At 34.0% G+C, this 25,172-nt stretch overlaps 1 protein-coding gene across 3 annotated transcripts in view; it reads right to left on the bottom strand.

Moving 5' to 3' along the window:
• BBS9 (Bardet-Biedl syndrome 9) overlaps window positions 1–25,172 on the bottom strand; it is a 428,290-nt gene that overhangs the window by 236,492 nt on the left and 166,626 nt on the right. For all 3 annotated transcript variants that reach the window (XM_014838754.3, XM_014838755.3, XM_070511651.1), the window contains 6 exons: window positions 23,705–23,781; window positions 20,717–20,770; window positions 15,456–15,558; window positions 13,618–13,722; window positions 11,499–11,513; window positions 5,407–5,547 (listed from right to left, as the gene is read on the bottom strand). In XM_014838754.3, coding sequence (XP_014694240.1) covers window positions 5,407–5,547; window positions 11,499–11,513; window positions 13,618–13,722; window positions 15,456–15,558; window positions 20,717–20,770; window positions 23,705–23,781 — 495 coding nt within the window. The remainder of the gene's footprint in view (window positions 1–5,406; window positions 5,548–11,498; window positions 11,514–13,617; window positions 13,723–15,455; window positions 15,559–20,716; window positions 20,771–23,704; window positions 23,782–25,172) is intronic.

The following is a 25,172-nucleotide window of genomic DNA, read 5'->3' as shown; positions in this document are numbered from 1 at the left end:
ACACACACATATATATACAGTGGAATACTACTCAGCCATAAAAAAGACAAAATTGTCTCATTTCCAACAACATGGTTTGAGCTTGAGAGTACAATGTTAAGAAAATAAGCCAGACAATGAAAGACAATACTGCAAGATTTCACTCATATGAAAGATATGAAGATATACAAACACATGGATAAAGAGAACAGATTAATGGTTACCAGAGGGAAAGGGGGTGGGGAGCTGGGCAAAAGGGGTAAAGGGGCACATATGTACAGTCACAGATAAAAATTAGACAATTGGTGGGGTGCACGATGCAGTCTATACAGAAATGATAAATAATGTGCACTCAAAATTACACAGTGTTATAAACCTTAATGATTTCAATAAAATAATTGAAAAAAATTACAAGACATGCAAAGAGGGAAGAAATTATGATCCTTAACAATGAGAAAAAAATCAATCCAAACTAACTCAGAAATGACACACATTAGTAGGCAAGGGCATTAAAATAGTTATTATATTATTATATATGTTCAAAGGAGCTATATTAGAGACATGAAAGATTTTAAAAAAAAAAAGACCCATTTTAACTTTGAGAAATGACAACTGCAAAGTCTGAAATTAAAAATGCACTGAGTGGGATTAAAAGTACATTACACACTGGAGAAGAATATAACTTGAATGTATAGCAATAGAAACTACCGAAAATAAAGCACAAGAAGAAAAAAGATTGAAAAAACAAAAACAGAGCCTCATTAAGGCCTGGAACAACCTCAAAGGACAAAGATACATATAATTGGAGTTCTTAAAATAAAGAAGAAAAACTGAATGGAGACAGAAGAAAATACTTGAAAAAATAATGACCAAATATTTGCAAATTGGATGAAAATTATAAACCCTCAGATCAAAGAATCTTAACAAGCCCCAAGCACAAGAAAATTGAAAATAAAACAAAATCAAAAAACTATATGAAGGAACACCAAAAGTAACTTACTCAAAGAAAAAAAAATCTTGAAAGCAGCCAGAGGAGAAAAGACACACTACGTACAGAGGAACAGCATATGTCTTATCAATGCAATGCCAGAAAACAGTAGGGCAATATCTTTAAAGTACTGAAAGAAAACAATTGTCAACCTACAATTCTTTACCCAGGGAAAATAACTTTGAAAAATAAAGATGAAATAAATACATTTTCAGACATAAAAAAGCTGAAAGAATTCATTATCAGTATAACTGCACTAAAAGAAATGTTAAAGTACTTCAAGGAAAAGGAAAATGATATCTGATGGAAATCTGGATCTATACAAAGGAATGAAGAGCAGTGGAAAAGGTAATTCCATACAGCACAAAGGCTGGGAGAGGAGAAATGAAAGTATATTGTCATTCGGGTCTTAAACTATATGTGAGGTAGCATCACCTAAAGATAGAATGTGATAAGTTAAAAATATATACTGTATCATGCATTTCTAATGATGGAATACTGACCCTAAGAAGGCAAAAATCGATTCACAGGGCTCAAAAAAACCTTTCTCATTTTATCTATAAAAACAGATACTCATATAGAATATAAACAGATGTACAGGATATTTGTAGTACTAAAATATATGGAGGGGCTGATTAGGAAAAACATGTCTAAAAAGGCTTTTGGGGGAGCAAGTATTAAAAAAAAGGTTGAAAAATATTGCCATGAACTTCAAAGAAAGAACTAAAATAACACTGTGTTATAGTGAATAAGACAACAAAGGAGATAAGATGAAATCACAAAATATACTCAATTCGAAACAACGCAGAAAAGACAAGAAAAGGAACAACTCCAAAAAAAACAGATTAGGCAAATAAAAAATAAATAGTAAGATGGTAGATTTAAAACCAAGCATATCAATTATCACATTGAAAATAAATAGTCTAAACATCTCAATTAAAAAGCAGATATTTGCAGGGGCCGGCCCCATGGCTGAGTGGTTAAGTTTGTGTGCCCCACTTTGGTGGCCCGGGGTTTACCAGTTCAAATCCTGGGTGCAGATCTACACACCATTCATCAAGCCATGCTGTGGCAGCATCCCACGTAGAAGAACTAGAAGGACATACAACTATGTAGTGGGGCTTTGGGGAGGAAAAGAAAAAAAAGGAAGATTGGCCACAGATGTTAGCTCAGGACCAATCTTCCAAAATAAAAAAGAAATCTATTTTAAATATTAAGATATAAATAACTTAAAAGTAAAGAAGGAAAATATATATACTACTGTAACACTAATACAAAGAAAGCTGGAATAGCTATGTTAATAGAGTTAATAATATAAAGTAGATTTCAGAGCAAAGAATATCAACAAGGATAGAAGACCATTTCATAATAATCAAGAAAACTTAACAATCCTAAAATTTTAGGCACCTAAAACAGACTTTAAAATATACACAGCAAAAACTGACAGATCTGATAAAAAAAAAAAAGAAATAGACAAATTACAGTTGGAGATTTTAACACCCTACTCTGAATAATTGATACAAGTAGACAGAAAATCAGTAAGGATACTGGAGATTTTAAAAACTATTAGAAAACTTGCCTTCACTGACATTTATGTAAAATCACACCCAACAACAGTAGAAAGACCATTATTTTCAAATGCATGTACAACATTTATTAAGACAGTGCTGCCTCAGGGCAGTAAAATGTTTCAATAAATTTAAAAGGATTCAAGTCACACAAAGTATGTTCTCCTACCACAGTGAAATTCAAGTACAAATCAATAACAAAAAGATCCATGGAAAAATCCCCAACTATTTGGAAACTATATACTACACTTCTAAATAACACTGGAGTCAAAAAAGAAATCAAAAGGGAAATTAAAAAGTATTTTGAACTGAATGAAAACGAAAACAAAACATTTCATAAATTGTAGGATGCAGCTAAAGCAGTAGTTAGAGGAAATTTTATAGCATTAACCAACTATATGAAAAAGAAGAATGGTCTCTGCTTTCACCTTAAGAAACTAGAAAAAGAAGAACAAATTAAACCCAGAGCAAGCAGAAGAAAGGAAAATCAGAAAAACCCAAAGAATAGAAAATAAAAAATACAAAGAGAAAATTAATGAAACCAAAGGCTGGTGTTTTGAAAAGGCAGATAAAATGGATAAATCTCTAGTCAACGGATCAGGAAAAAAAAAAGAGAGAAGGCAAAATTTACCAGTGTCAGTAGTGAGTGAGTTCTTATCATTAAAGGTTCTACAGACTTTAAAAGGGTAATAACGAAATATTGTGAACAACCTTATGCCAATAAATTTAACAACTCAGATGAAACAGACACATTCCTTGACAAAACTACAAAAGACAAAAACTAACAAACCTGACTCAGTGAGAAATAGATAACCTGAATTGTCCTTTATCTTTTGAAGAAAACGAATTTTTAGCTTAAAAACTATCCCATAGGAAAAACTCTAGGTTTGGAGAACTTCTCTGGTGAATTCTACAAAATATTCAAGCAAGATATAACACCAATTCCATACACTCTTCAAAAAAAATGAAGAGAAGAAAATATTTCCCCACTCCTTCCACAAACTCCACATTAATGGCACATATTTATAGGGAAACAAAATTACAGATCAATATCCCTCATGAACACAAATTTAAAAATTCTGAATTAAAGTTTAGCAAATTAAATCCAACAACATATTAAAAGGATAATACATCATGATCAAGTGTGATTTATCTCAAGAACGCACAGTTGGGGTAGCATTAAAAAATTAATCAATGTAATCCACCTGTTAACAGACTAAAGAAAATGATATAAATATCTCAATTGATGTAGAAAAAGCTTTGAAGAAATCTAATATACATTCCTGACAAAACTCTCAGCAAATTTGGTCTACAAGGGAACTTCCTCAATCTGGTAAAGAACATCTACAAAATACCTACAGCTAAACATCTGAGCTAAAACACACTTGGTGAAAGACTGAACGTCCATTCTCACCATTGCTATTCAACATCACCCCAGAAGTTCTAGCCAAGGTAAAATGCAAGCAAAAAACAAACAGAATCCAAATTAGAAAAGAAGAAGTAAAATTGTTTTCATTTGCAGATGACATGATATTCAAACCAGGGTCTTAAACATTTTTCAAAGGCACCAATAAATTTGGTGTTCAAAGTATAATTTCCAACTATGTTCCCAGGATAGCAAAGGAGATCTAAGGAACTAATACATCTGTGGAAGATGTTACAAAGGTAGTGATTCTTTCTGCCTTTTTTATATTCCAAATTTGTTATAAGAAAATGGCCTAAGAAGAAAGGGAAGGGAAAAGAGAAGCAAACCAAAAGGTACAAAACTATTTCCTAATTGTATATATATACATATATACATATATATCATATATGTCATATGTATCACACACACACACACCCAAATTCAATTCAGACTAAAGAACAGATTAATTGTAATAAAGAGCATTTAATTTTGGAGCTTTTTCACAGAGTTCATATAAATAAAGCTTTTGAAGCACTTCAAGTTAATGAAAAATAAATTTTAAGCACTTTAAGTAGTTAATAACACAAAAGTTGACTTACCATAAATTTCTAAACCTGGTGGGAAATACTCTTTGTATCCTAAATCCTACCCACTAATGCAAGGGTAAGGATGCGTCTCACAGTCAACAGTGCCAATTTTTAATAAGAGATTTAAAAGGGTTGATTTAATTCCCAGATTCTTTTTTTTTAATTCTATCCCATCACCAAGAAAGATAATAAATGTGACACATTAGAAACCCCAGTTACTAAAGGTGTTTTATCCAATCAACACCTCTCGATTTTCTAAGCTACTCAGAAAGAAAAATTGACACCTGGAGGAAGTCACACCTTCACAAATTACCCCAAATGTTCAATGTGATATTCAAGCTTTATACATGAAGCCCCTTCTAAACAATCTGAGCCAGAGAAGGAACATTCGCCCCCTCCTGATGCTGGAAAAAGCAGAACCACAAAGAGCATCTACTTAGGAGATTACTTTTCAGGGGCACAAGAATATACTTTAAAAAGGTACATAACCCAAAGCCTACAGTGAAGATGAATAATAAATATTTATATACTTAGAAAAAGGATATATCCAAAAACCTAAAATAAAGGTGAATAATAAATATTTACATTCCAAGCCAAAAAATTCCACAGTCTAAAAAGAAGCACTTGATGTTTTCATTTCTGAATACTGAAGCAAAATAATGATTATAATAATTTTAATCAAACTTAAAAGGTATACCTTGTTGATATAAGCTATTCGCCTTTGAACAGTCAAACAAGAGGGAAAAATCCTTGAGGCGTTTTTATATTCTTACTTAACAATTATCTGATAATTACCCCATCATTAACTGCTGATGAAGGATTCCATTCGAAATTCCTAACATTTCTTATGTTACAGGCATGTTACTTCAAAAGTCCTACCTGGAAAGAGACTGAGAAGGCTGACTGGAGATTTGTTGGTATCAATAGTTAGTTTGTGGCTTGCAGTTTTTGAAGGCTGACCTGGTAGGCAGATTAATTTCAGGGGAAGTCTAAATTTACATTGGATAACTCGAGGAATGCCTGAAATAAAAAGAGAGAAACACAGATTCATAGATTTGACTAGTAATTCAACAAAAAAAATTGTACTACTAATAGTTTGAGTAGCAACATATCTTAGTGTAAAAGTTTGTTGCCTGCCCCTTTCATTTAGCATAACTGAAATAACTGCAAAGTATTATCATAATTCATATTTTTATATTATTGTGGAAAAGTACACGACAAAAATAAAATCTTAAGGAGCATAGGCATGAAGTCTAGTAACAGTAATACCATATTTTAAAAATCATCACAGTTGAACACTATATAAAACATTACAGTTATATTCAAATACCAAACTAAGTCCTTAAGACCTTCAAAGCTCTAGACCTTATCCAAGACTATCAGCCAAAATGAGCCAAGAATATGACATTTATATCAGTAAAACTCTATATAACCATATCTAATAGTTTCTCTACCCAAAAAATGTTTACATCGTTAGCTTTTTTTACTTATTGATGATTCAAATTATAATTCACAATTTACAATAAATTATGAGCATGAAAGCAGAATTTTCTCAACTGAAGTTCATGTCATTTTACACATTAATATTAAGAATATTACTTTCGTATAAATTTTTCTCAATCCATTTAAGTTTACATATCACAGTTAAGTGACATTTTGAAAGGCTTACAAAGTCATTCAACTGCCAGCTTTTTTCTATATGTATACAGCCAAATTGAAATAGGTAAATGAATAAATAAATAACAACAATGAAGAGTTTTATGTCAGAATTAAAAGTTTTTAAAAGTCATTCCTTTCACTATTTTTCAGAGAATGAACTTGAAACCAAAGCAAATTAGGCGCTCTACTTATAAATCTAGAAAAGCAACTTTACAACTTTAGTTTTCTCTCCTTTTATTCTAGGATTCTATTTCCGACTGGATAAGATAAAAAATATACAGAAACCTATAGTTTAGTCTACTGCTGCAGAGAAATGGGAAACTTAAAATGTTCTACTCGATGGATCCACACATTGATTCCTTTATTTCTTTATGGTAGAGTCAGTGAGCAGCTTAAAAACAGCAAAAGCAGAGACAAAGTCTGGGGACATGACCCCAAAGTAGGATCTCTAGAATTAGCAATATATTTTGTCAATGCCAATTGCAGTTGTGTGGCTTACCCTCCGTTCAGGCTGGGAGTACGCTTTTCAGAACTACTTATTCACTAGGATAACGAGAGATTCCCAACAATGGCAAGCATGCTGATATATGAGGTCAATTAAATACTTTTTCAGAGCATGTGGAGCATATTTGTCATTCTCTTCAACATAATCTACTACCCATCAAATGTTACATAGCTCATTTTTTGCTCATAACCAACAGATGTTAAACTCACTTCTCCTGGAATCCTAGATGCAAATTATAACTAGTGTCTCTTCAGAAAAGTCCCAGGGTATTATTTCCCGACATTCTGTGAGGTTTTAGAGGCATGTGTATTTGTACTTTACAATGATGAAATGTTTTGACTCAAAATATTATGGTAACATGATCTAAGCTACTGCTTAAACCACAACTATCAATATCACCACCAAAAAAAAATATTACAAAGCATTATTTTTTTCCAACTTCAAGGAAATTTCCATATATTCCATATATCCTCAAATTACAGAAATATACTGACTAAATATGTTTCCCCTACAATATATAAATTACAGCTTTAATTAATAGATGCAGTCCGGAAAGAACAAGGAAACTGAAACTTATTTTCATTTCTTTCATTTTTAATGAATAGAATAGTGGAAAACAATGTTTCATCTTCTGATAATTCTGTACATACACAAAGAAAAGCTATCTTCTATATACTTTCAACCAAAGTGTGAATTAACTGTTCAAACAAAATTTGGCATAAACGTTCTTATAAAACAATAGTGGTAAAACTGTGCCCTTTATTTCACTTGGAGCAGGTACTGATTGAATTTACAGTAAAAAAAAAAAAACTTAGTCATAATCAACAACACTGGCCTTATGTTACTGAGTCTATATATTGGAAGATTCTTACCCTAAATCTCCAAGAACTCAGAGCTAAAGAAACTGATGGCGTATATATGTTTTCAGATATCAAAACAAATGGATTGCAAGCACTAATAAACCCAAGAAAGGAAATACATTATAACTCAATTCACAGTTGTTAGGTCAGTTAATGACAATATCACTCGCTAAGGCAATGGTCTGCAGTTGCTAAGATTTGTAGAACCCCTCCAAAATTTCGTTTCTCTCCAGGAATTGTAAACCTGTTTCACAGGACATTTGGAAAACATTACTTTGAAAAATGATGACGCTCCTACTTAATAAAATGATTATGGCTATTTTTTAAATGATGGCAACTTGAAAAGTTTTACCATTAGGAGGAAAAAAAAAAGAGTATGAAATTCTTCAGAAACCAGTTTAAGGAGACTGTATCTTTAAAAAGAAAAATTACAATGCCAGTATTTTATATTACTTCACATCAAATTAAAAGCCAAGCATTTCAAAATATAATCTCTAGTATTTAGATATAGGGTTTACCAGAGGCACATTTCTATTGAGATTTACATTTTCCTGAGAAACTTGAAATGTAACTTTGGCTACCAATTACTCTTCAGGCTACGATTGTGTCCAAGAAGCTGAAGCCAGAGACACAAAGAGGTGTGTGTGGGTGTATGCATGTGCGTAGCGGCAATGAGGAAGGACAGAATTACATGTATTTAAAGACTTTCCAAAGTTGCTAGTAGAATAGCTTTCAACTTAGTTGAAAGAGCCTAATTGGTCCTAATTTTGCCTACTATCAGCGATATCTTCTCTGTGTTGGCAAAACAGTCTCTCTATCTGGCTTATTCAACTTTCTGAGTTGAGAGAAGAAAAAAAAATGGTCATTTATAATACTCACATATTGGCCTACACGTTCATCAGACTGACTCTGTTCTGTAGATTTTTTACCAAATATAATCACCTCTCCTTCAAACACTTCCCTTTCTAGCTACCAGAGGAAATAGATCGTCGCAACTAGGTATGGTGCAATTAATCACAAAATGATTTACCACTTGGAGAGAAAATTCACATCAAAATTACTCCTGACAGAACAATTTTTTCAAGAACAGAATTCTAATTACACCTGGCACACCCAAGAGCCCAGTATCACTGTCAAGAGGGAAACCAAAATGTGCTAGAAAAAAAGAAAAAAGAACATATGTATCCGAGTAGAATAACTATATCTATATATTACACATCTATATAATGCCTTTGGAACTCTTTCCAGGGGTCTGCTAGAGTCATTTCATATTGAAAACAAGGAACCCCAAAGCAGTAGCAATGTCTAGTAGCCAGAACTTCCTTGATCCTTTCCTGTTATGTCTGGCTACGTACTGTGCTCCATCTGCAGTCATGTTTTACACTGCCCATGTCATGTAACTTTAATGCAGAAATAATGGAGACTAACTCTTACGGGACAACATAAAACCTTGTTTGCTACTCTTTTGCCACATATAAAAGCAGGACTGCTTATCTGCAATACAGCCTGAACAGATTAGGCCAATAAAATGGACCAGTCTTTGAAATTTGAAGCCTTGTGTGTAAGTGAGATCTAAGTGGCAACATATTATTTTCTTGACTACTAGGTGAAGTTGAATTTTTCAACTCTATTCCCTAAAGCTTAATTATAATTTTAAAATATATCATAAGAGATTATTAAAATTGGCTTTAGTTTTGTATTTAAATACTAAAATTTCCATACATTGCGATTTTTTTTTTCTCATGGTTTAGGCTGAATTTATAGTAAAAAAGAGTAAATTTCTTTCAATAATAAGCTTTACTTTTTTTATTTTTTTTTATTTTTTATTTTTTTTATGGCAGCTTTATTTCTGGAATATTCTAACTTAAGGGAATCGCATTTTGGTGTCTTAGCTTTTTTCAGAGGTCTATTATTAGATTCCCCATCTTGTTTTTCTTTCTTATCGTTATTTAGAGTAATGGTGAGACTAGCATTGATGGTATCTTAGATCTGGTGAAATACTGTAACAGTAAAATCTAACACGTCCTGGGCACTTTCTCTCTGCCAGGTGGTGCGTTAAGGTTTCTTTACATGTAGTAACTCATCCAAACCTTCAACGATCATATTAGGTCTGTACTATTGTTCCTCCAATTTCAGGTAAGGAAACAGAGGCACAAAGAAGTTAAGCAATTTGCCCAAGGTTACACATATTGACTCACTTAGTGTATCTGGACCACCCTGAGCCTACAGATAGTCTGCTGGTGGGAATCCCTTTTTTTTTTTTTTTTTGTGGGGAAGATCAGCCCCAAGCTAACATATTCGTTTTGCTTGAGGAAGATTCTTGCTGAGCTGACATCTGTGCCAATCTCCTCTATTTTGTATGTGGGCTGCTGCCACAACATGGCTTGACGAGCGGTGTGTAGGTTCATGCCTAGGATCCAAACCTGTGAACCCTGGGCCGCTGAAGCAAAGTGTGCAAACTTAACCACTATGCCACCGGGCCAGCCCTGGGAATCTGTTTTCATCCCTGTTAAAGTACTGGACACATTACTTGCTGAGCACACAGCAAACTGTTGCAAGTCCCTCGCCTCAGAAAATGGGCCATTGTCCTTATTAAAAGGACAGGATATCCTTTTGTTACCCACTTCTCATTCCCTGACATGAGATTCTAGCTTTAAGTGTTATCCTCAGACAAGAGTTGGTTTGCTAAAAAAATAGGAATTCTTTAAGTCTTTTCATTCTATGCCACAAAAAGGATGTTGCTCTAAGCTGTTTTACTACCATTCAAAGCAATTCTCAGCGAAAAGTCCAGTTCAACCTAACCTTTACCTTTTTTAAAGTTAAAACAAATCATTTTAATAATAATACAGTATTTTATAAAATTCAGTGCAAAATCTTATTAGTTATATGCAGTCTGGCAAGTTAAAATGTAACTATTCATTATTAATAATAGGTTATCTTTTAATAACTCAAATTCTAACTTGATAAGTATACTTTATGTTATTAAGCTAAACATTTACTTTTATTAAAATATTTCTCATAGAAATATATTTTCACTTCCCAGATACTATGCAGCTTAGGTTGCTGGCATCACCAAAACTGAATGAGTAAATATTGCCATTATTAAGTAGTTTATGTATTTAATTATTGCTAATTAATATTATCTAAAATTTATGTTAAAATAGCTAACAAACTAAGATAAACTAGCACGTTAAGTCTGTGTCTAGGAGGAAACATAATCAAAGAAGGATACTTTTAGAGTGCTTGTCATGCATCCTGACGCTGCACAATTCAAAGATGAGTGCTTGATCCCTGCTCTCAGAGAGCTCAAAATCTACTAGGGGAGCCAAAGGAACAAACAATGAAATTCATAAAATGATAAGTATTATAGCAGAGTCATAAAGAATTTGGGGAAAACAAAACAGGTAACAATTAACACGGACCAGGCAAGTTCAAGAGGTCAGACTCTTGATGACATTCCCCCACAAATTCTAAGCAAGACGAGGAATGGGCTCACAGAATAAGTACTCATGGCACTCTGATCAGAGATAGAGGTGGATCTATTGGGGTATGTAGAAAACAGACAATTTGGAATTCAGTGACAAACACCTTTTTTTCCTTACTCTTTATTTTAAGTAAAATAAGATAAGAGAGCATTCAGGTAAATCACCAATGACTTACAAAAATAAGTTGTCAATGACACCTTTGATTTTTTTCAAAAATGTCATGGAGCTTCATTCTTTCTCAAGACTCTGAAACAACTAATAACGAATGACGAGTCTCAATCAGAGGAAATATCTACTACCCTCTTCATAGCAGGATCAAGGCACTGAATCCTCCTAAAGAGGTTTCTGTAGTTAAAATAGCAGTCCATAAAAAGAGTTCATTCATGGTATAATATCAATTCAACTCATTGACCAAATTTCAGTTCTGACATTCATTTTTTTCTAAATTATCTTTTCACTTACCATCAGGATTTCGATCTGTCCATCACAGGCAATGCAAAAAGAAATGGGCAGGGGAGAAAAAAAGTAACAAATTATTGTGGTAAAATGACAACACAAATTTAATACATATCTGTTTAAAATGTAAATTAAAATATTCAAGATTCTCACAGACAATTTAAATGGCACTCCAAAAAAGATGTCAATTCGCAATTGAAGAGTATAACATGAATCAATGAAATATAACAATATATTTGCACTTCCATTCTCAGAAGTTCATAAAAGTTTGTTATTCCAGTGTAAATGTAGCAAAAAATTAAAGATATACAATCTAGCCAAATAGCAAAACAGACTCTAATATGTAAATGATATCAAGAACATTAAACGAATTTTTGGAAAAAAAGCTGAATGAAAGGCCAAATATATAATATTAATATTTCAAGTTAGTCTTGCTGACATTATAATTTCAGTCGGTAGATAATACTACGGAGTAATGTCATTTTTGGGGTGGGGGGGGCTTGTTTTGGTATTCTTTTACTTTTACAGACTTTTTAACTTTAATTTCTAAGTACCTTTCAACCAATTAATGCCTATGCTCTTTAGTGTAGCAATAATTTATAATCTTTTAAATTCTGTCTACAGAAAAGCATAATAACCAAAAATGGCATGTGCAACCATAAGTTCATGAACTGACTATACAACTCTATTATAATGTATTTTTAAGCATTTTGTCCACTTGCTATGTAACCCACTCCTCTATTTTAAACTTATTTTCAAACAGTGTCACTACTTTTCCTTGAAAACAAATGAAATAATTAGTTGAATTAAGGCATCGACAGTCTCTACAACTGCTATTCAAAGTGTAACAAGAATAAAAAGTATAATGATGCCTATGATTACTGAGATGCTCAATTAATGATAAGTGATCTAGGGAGTTTAGCCAAATATTTCCTACTTTTTTATTTCACAACTCAAAATTAAAATAACATTGAAAATTTCAATATTCTTTTCAGAAATACCCAACTAAAAAGCCCATCATTCCTTGATCCCATAGGAAGTTTTGTATTTCTTCCTGAAGTCAGCTTTCTCAAAGCCATTTAAATATAAAATACTTATGTAACCTCAAATTTTGAAAATATACATAAATGGTTAAAGTGGTCACCTCCGCTAAAAACAAATTTTTTAAAACAATTTAAAACAAAATAACTTACAAAGCAGAAGAAATAGATTTTGAAAACACATACTAAAGTTATAAAATCATTTCAGAGCACAGAGTCGTCAAGGCACAAGCCATAAAAGTCACTTAAACAAAATAAAAACTACAATTGTCAAAAATATTGCTAAATATGCAAGGTGGCATCAATGAGCGGGAAGATGTATAAGGTAGTTCTAAAACTTTCAAAATTAAGAAAACTGTATAGAAATGTTCAAAAAACACAAATGTGACATTGTCAAAACACCCTATTATCAGTTACATAATGTTTACAAGTTTTTTTTAAAAAAAGTAACAATTAATTATTCTTATTCTACCAATCAACTGATTGTCAAACTGTTACCATGAAGAATTCACAACATAGGAAAATAAAACTATAAAACTGGACCCAACTAAGTTGAAATTCACAATAATTGAATCTCAACTGAACTAAAGAAAACTTCTTAATCTAAAGAGATTCTTGAATAAATATAGATCGAATTTTAGTAGACGTGTTGTTAAATACTTTAACATGTAAGATACTAGAGTTTTATTTAGTCACTAAGATAGTGTCTGAAAACTCTTAATATCAGGGTAATCCATAACAGCCTTTGTCACTAATTCAGATTAGCTTTTTCTCTTTAGTTCAAATACATAAAGTCAGGGACTAGTTACCATCCTTCTAGTGGGAATAAAAATATATCATATTTGCTATTAATTGAAAAGAGGGAATTAAACATTATATGTGGAAATCAGCTAAACAGATATGACTAATTATTCATAACACATAAAAGTAATTTGGACATACAATTTTCTAATACCTAAAAAGAACATTTTTTCATATAATAATATTTTACAACATGTTTTCCCATCTTAAACGTTTAACTTATAATTCCAAACATTTTAAAGGAGTAATTGGGTTTGTAAATTCATGAACAACTGTATGTTTACCTGTTGGTCTGGAATAAGAAACAACAGCATTTCCCTCCAATTCAGGTGGTGTATAACTTCCCTTTAGATAAACAGAAAAGGCTACTGTTCTAGTCATCTCTGGTGCTATACGCAAAGTAAAAGGAAGACAAGTTACATAATTTTTGGACAATAATCATTAACAACAATTAAAATTAGGCATATACTGCTCTCCAGCTACTGTCCTAAACACTGTATGTGGATTAACTCATTTAATCCTCACAATAACCCTATAAGGTGGGTATTTTGTGTGTGTGTGTGTGTGTGTGTGTGAGGAAGATTAGCCCTGAGTTTTGCTAGAGGAAGACTGTCCCTTAGCTAACATCTGTGCCAATCTTCCTCTATTTTTGGCATGTGGGACGCTGCCACAGCATGGCTTGATGAGCAGTAAGTAGGTCTGCAACCAGGATCTGAAGCCACAAACCCCAGGCCACCGAAGCAGAGTGTGTGAACTTAACCACTACACCACCAGGCCAGACACCTAGGTGGGTATTATTATTGCCCCATTGTTTGTACATGATGAAACTGGCTACAGAGAGATTAAGAAGATTGTCCAAGGTCATATAGCTACTACAGAGCTGGGAACTGACTCCAGAACAAGAGCATCTAACATTCTACACACTGCTTATCTTTACTCAGATGAACAGGTAGCATAAATAGAGAAAAAGGTACACAAAAGGGCAAGAGAACTGGGAGGTGGAGATAGTACTTTATCAAGGCTAGAACACAAAATGCAGGGGAAAATGGAAGGGGGGACTGGATATGGATGTAATGTAACTGCAGCGACTTAGCAGACTGCGCATAGCCTTCTATTTGCATGTATCTGACCTCCAACCGGCGTTAGAGAGCCTTAAGAGGTTTTTAAGCGGAAAAATAAATTGTTTAGAATGCTTTAGAAAGACACATTGGAAGTATTGTGAAAAATTCGCAAATAGAGTGAGAATCCAATCGTTGGATACCACTTACAAGGTTACTTCAAACATTCATTCACTCATTCAGTGAATAATTACTGAGTTCCTACTATCTGCCAGGCACTCAGCTAAGGGTTGGTTATACAAAGGCAAAAAAGAGAGAGATGTTCTTGACTTCTTGAATAAGAGAGAGGATCCTCAACTAAACAGCGGCAGTAAACAAAGAAAAAGACTTGAAAGAGAATTCAGAAATCATTTTAACAGGCCTAATGACAACTTGGATGTAAAAGGTACAGCATGAGAGAGTCTTTGTAAAGAAATCTCACTAAAAGTTGCCATGTACGACCTGTCTACTATTATAGGCATTATTACAGATATCTTACATAGGTTCATTTTCTAATTAAATCCTCAAAACAGTCCTACAAAACAGGTGTCATTATCCCCTTTTGGTAGGTTAAAAAAACTGAGGCTCCAAGTAATTAGTAAAGTAGTTCATCCAAGGTTACACATCCAGAGAGTGTCAGAGCCAGAATTCAAATTCAGGGCAGACTCCAAAGCCAATATTCTTTCTTCAAACATTTCTGATTCAGTAAATAGCTCACTAGAGAAACACCAATAAAGAAAGCCTTCCAAATTATAGTATTTAAGTACAATTACAGGTCCATCTAGTTAAGGGAAACACTTGGAAGTCTGTAATTACTTCAACTCAACAACCATTCATTGAATCTCCATGCTTGATGCTTGGAGGGAAAATATAAGCAAAACAACACAATCATTGATTTCAGGAAGATACCAGTCTCAACATTCAGGCAAGAAACATAGCCATGAAAAAAACACACTAATAAAAATTTTTTTAATTTAAAAACAACTCACACCATGATAAACTGTAAGCTATAACAAAACATTTACCCATAAATTCAAAGGTGAACTGATCACGAGTGAGTACTAAAGGTGGTTGCACGTAGACTGATAATTTGGCTTTTTGCAATGCCACGCGATTCTGTAGTGTGACCTAAGGAAACAGAAATTGTCATTAATACAAAATAAAATTTCATCCAAATTGATAAGAAGTGCACAACTACTTAAAAAATTACCAGAAAATAATTAGAAAATATTATCTAAGAAAAAATAATTTAGTCACAAAACATAAAATTAACGTTAAGTATTAGATTAAAATGTTCTATCCACTTAGAAACTGGGCAAAGGAGGTGAATAGACTTTTCTCCAAGGAAGACATACAAATGGCCAACAATCACATGAAAAAATGCTCAATATCTTTAGTCACTATGAAATACAACTTAAAACTACAATGAGATACTACTACACATCCACTAAAATGCTATAATCAAAAGGACAGACAAAAATAGGTGTTAGCAAGAATGTGGAGAAACCAGAACCCTCATATATTGCTGGTGGGAATGTAAAATGGTACAGCCACTCAAGAAAACAGTTTGACAGTTTCTTTAAAAATTAATTATAAATTTACCATAAGGCCTTTAAATTCCATGCCAAGAGAAATGAAAACATATGTCCACCCAAAAACTTGTACACAAATGTTCACAGCAGCATTATTCATAAAATCCCAAAACAGAAGAAACCTAAATGTCCATCAACTGATGAATGGATAAACAAAATAAGGTATATCCATACAATGAAATATTATTCAATAAGAAAAAGAAATGAAGTACTGACACATGCTATATTTACACGGGTAAACCTTGAAAACATTATGCTAACTAAAAGAAGCCAGTCACGAAGAACCACATATTGTATGATTCCATTTATATGAAATGTCCAGAATAGGCAAATCCACAGAGAAATAAAATAGATTAGTAGTTGTTTAGGGATAGGAGTGGGCAGAGAGGGGGAAGGGACAGGAGGTGACAGCTAATGGGTATGGGGTTTCCTTTAGTGGGGACAAAAATGTTCTAAAATTAAATTGTGGTGATGGTTGCACAACTCTGCAAATATACAAAAAATCATTGAATTGTACACTTTGACTGAATTATAAGGTACATGAATTATATCTCAATAAAGCAATTTAAAAATGCTCTATCAAAAGCAAAGAAAAAATCTGCCCTCGTGGCTGGTAAATAAATATGTCATGAAATATTAAATGTGTTTATTCTTCTTTTCATGTATAGATGTGGCATCATGAATTACTTATCCAGTATCAGTCCTTTTGCACAAGTTAATTATTCTCTAAAAATTTCCTTTCTAGGTGGATATTTACTAGTCTAGACACATTCAAGGCACTACATTTTCTTCCATCACTTAACACAAAAATATACAACATAACTAATTCTGGAAAATATCAAAGAATGGCAATATTTACTGCCACATTTCTAAGCTGGCTGCAATTCCAAACTGGTGCCCTTGCTTGGTGATGATAAGAAAGTCTTCCCACACCACTTAGAATCAATAGCTAAGAACTCTGGGGTAACTGTTTGCCTGGGAAATAGGGTGGGTGTGGGTGAAAAAGGCCAGGACTTCTCTCACTCACCCTGAGGAGGAGCGTCAGTAGAAACCATTAGGCCCAAGGATCTCTACTGGGCCACAGGGCTAAGGGGGGTCATTTTCAGGCTATCAAAGAAAAAGCTTAGAGATCTGGCTTCCATTAGGCATATTCTCTCTTTGGATTTTGTCTCCTAAAAGTCCCAGCCTCTTTGAATACTCTCCTTTGGATGAGTCCATCCAAATGGCTGGTATGGTAAGCCAGGCTTATCACAGTTACCTGCCCAGGTAGGGTTGCTAGACCAAAAGCGTTACAAATCTCTAGGGGCAGACCTCGGTTTGGTATTCTTATAGCTGCCTAAGTGATTCCTATGTACAACCAAAGTTGAGAACCACTCTTTTGTATGGCCCCTTTGCTACGGAGCAGTTCAGTCTCGTTATTAGATTCTAGTATACGAAACAGATACATTTCATTACTAACTGACATAATCCAAGGGTATACTTATTTTTAAGAAAAGTAGCTTTGAATTTTCTCTTAAGTAAAAGGCATGTATCACCTACTCTTTAATTACATATAAACACACACATACTATGGAGAAAGAAACAATATACAGAAATATACAACTGGCCCACAAACAATATACACATATTAATTAGATTCAGTAAATGCTTTGTACTAATTTTAAGTGATACGAGTATTCTGTACAACTTGAAAATAAGTTAAACATAAAGATCTTGACCTGCAAAGTAAAATTTTTAAAGGACAACTTTTGATGCAAATAAACAGTAAACATAGCAAATGAACAACGAATCCTCTATTTTACTTTGTAAGCCCTTGGAACACGTGGGAGAAATCAGCAAGCCACAAACAAAGCTTCCTTAATGATATCTGACCATTATAAACAACATAATACCTTTTTAGTAAAACCTTGATGGTAACTGTGGGAAAAAGAAACTCCACAAGCACCACAGACAACATTCTTTCAAACAGCTAGTCCACTAAATAAACAGGACACAATTTAAATATTTTACTGTTAATAATAATAATACAAAGCTAGTCTGTATACATATCTTTAAACATAATTAATAATATTAATGATAATAATCATTAGCAGCTTTCTATATTCATGGAACCATGCTAATGAATTATTTATGTGCATTATCTCATTTAATCTTCACAACATTGTGAAATATGTACTATCATCAAGTAACATTTTACAGGAGAGAAAACTGTGGCTCAGGGAGGCTAAATAAATTGCCCAAGCCCACTCTGATTATAAGTGGAAGAGCTACAGCTTCACTTCTGCCAGAATCCAGAGCCCATGCTCTCAATCAACTGTGGTTAAGTATCAAGAGAACTCTTCAAATGAAAAAGTATCCCATTTTACAGTTTTAAAATAGAGGTTCAGAGAAGCTAAACAACATGCCCAAGACCATCAAGCTAATATGTGCAAGAGAGTTAAAAACTATGACCAAGGAACGTCCCACAAGAGCTCAGTTTTAAAAGTGAAAATGAAAAATCCTTAAGGTAGTAATAAGCCATTTGTAAGAGAGCAGACATTCTGACTCTGCCTGGCATAACAATGTCTACTTAGACAACAATCGCACAATTTTACATTGTTACAAGAAGCGTTTGTGTTTGGTTCAGATGCACGATCGTGATAGCTCTCACACACAGATTTACTGAACCCCAACAATGGGCTAGGCACTTTCAAATGTGAATCAAGGAGATGTATAATGAAAATAACTACAGTAACAAAGAAGAGTTGTGTTTGAGCCAAAAAAAGAGTTAAAGGCTTGGCAAGATCGTAAACCTCATATTTTAGGAGAAAAATAATTATAGAATATTAAGGGGAAAATATAAAACAATAATATGAGAATTTTCCACGCTATTTTCCACTTCTAACAAAATGAAATAAGATCCTTAGGAAATATAATAGCAAATTTTTATCCTAGATCTACAAACATGACTCCAAAGGCCAAGTACAAACAACGACCCTGCCTTAGTCGCCTGGAAGAGATGGTCACGCATCATGTACGCATACTCAAGGTAGCCACATCTTCATTCACTTGGAACGGATGGAAAAAATTTCTCAATTAACAGGATTTATTATGATGGAAACTTGCATGGTTATATATCTTGGCTGCTGTTGTTATAAAAGGCTATAAGGAGAGATTTATAACAGAAATTTGTACAAAAACTGCCAGACAGAATTAGGAAGTCACTGTGTCTGCTGTGTAAGTTCAGCTGATTCTGTGCAACCCTTGTGTGTTGCATTCTTTCTCATGCTCTTATAACAGCAATAAGGAAGAGAGTTGTAACTTATTCATTCTCAAATACAGTAAATGCCACTAATGAAGGAGAATTTTCCAGTAGTGCCATGCCATCATTTTAAGGTGGGTATTACACACAAAAGTCTAATACTGCATGCAAGGGGAAAGCGTGCTTACTTATAGCAATAAGCAGGAGTTGGGGAAAAAATTAGCATAAGCAATGTTATCTGGGTTAGGTACCAGAATTCTTTTTGCAATTTATAGTGTGCTCCTGAATTATTATGTGTATGTATCTGAACAATATCACTAGTTAGATATAACAGAGCTTTCCCTACGCAAAAGTCTACAGATCATTCCTGGAACTCTGCATGGTTTTTTTCTTCTTAAGTGTTTGATTTCTTGCCACCAATGCTTTCCCAGACTCAGAAGTATTAATGAGATAGAGCCTTTGATTGGATAGGGGAGAGTGAGACTGGGGGAAAATCACCCTTGTTTCCAGTGGCAAGAATCCAAAAAAATTAGCTTAGGAAACTGTTATAAGATTGGGCTCCCTTCAGCTTCTACCAAAGATCCCCACACTTGGGCCACCCGCTGGGTCCAGTGTAAGCGAACACAATTGGTAAAGCCTGGTGCCCTGTCAAGCCCCTCCAAGGACAGCAACCCATAATCTAAGAAAATATAAAGCCCCGTCCAAGTTTTGACTACGAGAATCGCCAAGATCCACAACTTTTCCTGGCTCCAGGGTCTGGGCAGTGATAAATATTTTCAGCTTAATAATGTGCTGACTGATTACCACACTTTAATCTAAATGCCTTAAGAGGGTTCCACATCTGAGTTCTAGTTCTAAAATTCTACAATGACAGAACTAAAAATCTTAACCAAAACTACATCCTTCATATTCTATTTTTTTAGGACTATCAATTTGTCACTACTCTAGTTTGTGGCTTCTTCATTTAATATTTTCTTACTATAAATACATCCATTTAAAGCTAATGTTATGGCAGATAGACGACTGGGAATTCTTTTCAAACACACACATAATCATACAAAGTGGAAAGATATTATTAACATTCATATGATTCCCCAATATATGTATGATGCTGCAATCAACTGGTTGGCCTATTATGAATGGTGATGACACAATTCCTTTAGCATATTTAAAATGATAATTTTGCTTCTAGAAAAAGACCCCAGAACATAGTACACATTTAAATAATGGTAGGAATGAGTCATGACAATTGTTTATATTACACACATATTGCTATAAAGGCAATTATCAGTTTTATATTTATAGGAAACAACGAAGATTATCCATTCACTACCCAAAGCTAGGGAAAACTTACACATTTCAAGTGTTTTACATTTCCTAAGCTAGTTATAGGGTGACAACAGTGACAGGTGTGATGAAATGTGTAACATTCTTTGCAACCATGGTACAATACCTTCACTGTGACTGAACGGACAAGGTCAGTTCCCACTTCAACATCAGTAGCTTGCTGTAAACACAGAATTCAGAAGAGAAGAAAGGAAAGAACAGTTTCAATATTAGACGTCAATTAGTGACCACAAGGGAGGCGATATATACTTCCCATCACCAAAATAGGTAACTAACTATAAAGGATTTATCACTCTAATGACAGATTAAGAGTCAATGTGGCTTTCTGGAGGCCTTCATCTGGAAAGTCATGAGCTAATGTTAAAAAACCTATCCCCCACAAAAGGGGAGAAAAGGTCAGCTATTTTATTATTAACTACTCTATTGCCAAATTTATTTAAATGTTGAAACTAATTCTATTAACTCGTTCTTTATATTATATAGAAGAAGGCCTCCTTGTATTTTCTAGATAAACATGTCACTCTTTTAGGTCCTTGTATTTTCAACTTGCCAAAGGTATGTTTTATTCTGATTAATAATATGTATCCAAGATATATAACTAATGATATAAAGATTGAGTGGCCTTCCACCTAGAAAAAAAATAAAAGTAGGAGTGCATTTTTTTAACTAGCAATATCATAAACTAGTTCACTCTTTGAGCATCAGCCTGGGTTACCTGGTCCTACCTCTTAAAGAATTCAGAGTATAACATAATAGAGCAAACACTTCCTTATAACTTATAACTTATTTTTTAGAGTGGCAGATTGAGAGGAAAAAAATGCTCACTCTATGACAGAATAAGACCAAGGGGTAACATATTTTCTAATAATGCCCATACTAATTCCTGGGGAACAATTAAGATCATAAAGTCTCTATCCAACAAATGAATAGATCCATTGTGCCTTAAATTAACTTATTCAAAATTTTTTACTAAGAAAAACTAAGCCACTTCTAAGCAAGGGGATTGCTATGATGTAATGGGTATCAGTAGAATTAAGGGTTGGAAGATTCATATTCTATTTATGACTCTATAGGAAACCATACACGAACTCTGATCCAACTTCTCAATCAAGAAGATAGGATAGCAATGCTCGTCTCTGCTACAAAAGATCCTATTCTAATACAAATTATATTATTTTTTGGATATGTGCTTTCATAATAATGATTCAAAATAAAATATTAAGCCAGGCTTTTTGCTCTAGTATTACCCAAAATCCAGGAAATGTTTTACATTTAGTTGTCCACAGATCTCAAAGAGCAACCAAGATCTCCTGTTTCCTGCTCTTTTCAATCCATGTCTAAACACCTAGATACTTCAAGGACAACAGTCTTCTAAGAACATAAAATTATACCCAGAGAGAAATGGCTATAGGAAAACACTATGGCACCACAGCCACATAAATCGTTGGGCTAATGTTTTCCAGTGGGATGAATACGATACTCTCAAGAATCTCTTAAGAAGGAAAAAATAGTAAGACGGGAAATGAAGCTGGAAAAAGACACCTAGTAAAGAGGAAACAGCACTCCAGGTTACCAACAGGGAAATATATATTACAATACTGTGCTATTACACAAGGCCTTGTCCTACAAAGATCAAAAGTTGCTAAAGAACAGAAAGGGAATTCCTCATTCCAAATAGCCTATGTTTAAGAGAACCTAGAAAAAATTATATAAGTTGCCCAAAGGAAAAAAAGAATCATTTCCAAGGCAAGAAAATGTGTGTACATTTGTCAGCTAACTAAGCAGAAATGTTCCACTCAGACTACACCCTTCAGGTAGAGTGAGAAATGGTGTGTGCTGAATGGCCAACGTTTCAAACAGTGCCTCTTCTATGCTACTCAGCTGAGTGAATGTTTCTTTCATATACAGTCCTATTTTTTTTAAGTATATCCAACTTACTATACTACAGCAATGTTAACGTGATTTTTATCACAACTTGAGTTGGCTTTTTATGCCAAGATTAATCTTTGAGAACATGACAACTAGTTACTATATTATGCTCTAACACCAAATATCAGAGTCATTTCCTAGGCAAAATTATATAACACGAACTTCAAATACTATCACTTCAATCACTGCCTAAATTGACCAACTTTTGGAACAGACACAGAGGAATTTAATAGATTTGCCCAAACTGCAAGCAGCGAGACCATGCAAGCAGTCATAATCTACCAAGTGCTCACAGAAGACTAAACGAGGAGATAGGGTAACATAACCATGGACAGACGCCCTCATCCTTCTTGTTTCTCAGCTCTATTCACTCATTCATAGAGCAAATATATACTGAGCATCCATTATGTGACAAACACTAAGGATATGGCAGTGAATGAGACAAGCAACGGAATGAAGGTGGTGGCGGTGATGGTTGTGGTGCTGGTGGTGGTGGTGATGACTATGATGATGATGATGACAACAACAATGTTGGAAGAACTAAACTGTAATTTCATTATTATAGTGACGTTGGTTAATTATAACAATGCAACAAAGTAGATTTTATTATTATTCCCATTTTACAGATGAGAAAATTGAGACTAGGAAAACTAAATACCTTTCCTGGGTCACACAGATAGAAATGGGGGGAAAATAATTCCTGGCCCAACTGTTTACTTTTAAACTATCCCCCGACCACAATCACCATAATGTCTTGAAGACTATAAATTACTAAACCCCGAGGTAGGCCTTCCATAAACGTTATCTCATTGAACCTGCAACAAAAATCTTGTGGGATCAGTATTACACATCTGGATTAGGATTATCTGAATACTCTGGTACTGAAAAAGTTAAAAAAAAGAAAAGGTAGATTCAGAATAATGGCAAGAACTCCTTCTACTCTTCTCCCTCCCTCCCCTTTTTTTATATAGAAATCCTGCCTAAAGAACTCTTTACTACACTGAGGCTAAAAATGGTTTTTTTAGATAGTAACAAAGACTAAAAGTTGCTATCCTCTCTAAAGTTTCTATCTAGAGGCCCAGAATTTAAGCCAATACATTTTGACCAAAATTCATCAGAGTCCACCGCCATCATAAACCCTTTTAAATCCTGAAAATATACCTACAGACACTGAATCAAAGTTAGGAGAAACCATGGCAGAAACTTTTAAGTCATCTTCTTTCTCAATCATGGGCCAAACACCTGTAATTTAAAAAGAAAAAGAAAGATATTTAATCATAAAGTAGACCTACTATATATAATTTTTTAAGGTTTATCTATACCATATATCAAAAGAAACCCATAAACATACACATAGTTTGAAAAAACTAATGCATTACAGAATTAGAAGCTTGATGCTAATTCTTTTCCCTCTACAATATTGTACAGAAAACTTGTCTCTTTCTCCAAAGACAATAGGTGAGATGTAACTTACTGACTGACCAGTGCTGGGAATTTCAATGCCCTCTCCTTAAGTACTGGTAGAAGCCCAAATTAGCACAACCTTTTTGAAAGTAAGTTAGCTAAAACTATCAAAATGTAAAAAGTACATGTCCTGTGACCTAACAATCCACTCCCAAGCATTTATCCAATACTTGCAGACATGCCCAAGGAGGCTCTCTGATGCTGGAAGTTACTAAAAGCAAAAACAAAAGCAAAACTAAAAACAACCTAAATCTCCGTTATTTCTATTAATAGGAAAATGGTTGGCTAAAGTATGGTACATCCATACTGCACAATGGTCCAAAGTCCAAGGCTGTAAATAAGAATGCTCTCCATCTTTACATACTGAAAAGAATTCCAAGAGGAGCCAATCAATTTTTTTTAAGGGCAAGGCATAGTACACTGTGTCTAATATGCAAATATTTGTGTAAAAATAATTACACAACCATGAAAATTTTCTTAAAGAATACACAAAAACTCTTGATAAAAGTTATCTTTAAATAATCTAGTGGAACTAAGAGCTCGGGTTTACCCTTTTAGTACTGTTTGAATTATTTTCCCATATTAATGTTATTTTCACAACTTAAAATTTCACAATTTAAAAAATGTTTATATTGGGGCCTGCCCAGTGGCGTAGTGGTTAAGTTCACACGCTCAGTTTCAGCAGCCCAGGGTTCACGGTTTGGATCCCAGCCATGGACCTACACACCATTCATCAAGCCATGCTGTGGCAGCATCCCACATAAAATAGAGGAAGATTGGCAACAGATGTTAGCCCAGGGCTAATCTTCCTCACCAAAAAAGAAAAAATTATAGTGCATGATGACATATTATGATCAACTGACAGAGATCCTAAATAAATAAGAAACATAAATAATATTTACGCACATATTTGTGTGTGTATATGCACATATATACATATGATAGACTACTGGCTGCCCACTTAACATCCATTCTTCCCCACTCCTTCTTTGTGGCAGATCCCTAATTCTGTTGAGGCATTCACCTTCTCAAAGTCACTGAATTGGTCAAATCCAATCATGGTGATTCCATTCCCCTGACCATTTGTTGTTTTACACATGAGCAAGGGGCTTAACCCTGGCAGATAGGAGGTAAGGGAAGTTGGGAGTGGGGAGTGCTGGCACATGCTT

Source organism: Equus asinus, chromosome 1 (genome assembly GCF_041296235.1).
Source record: "Equus asinus isolate D_3611 breed Donkey chromosome 1, EquAss-T2T_v2, whole genome shotgun sequence".
Taxonomy (NCBI): domain Eukaryota; kingdom Metazoa; phylum Chordata; class Mammalia; order Perissodactyla; family Equidae; genus Equus; species Equus asinus.
The sequence above is the reverse complement of the archived record's forward strand: the minus strand, read 5'-3'. Positions and strand labels throughout refer to the sequence as shown.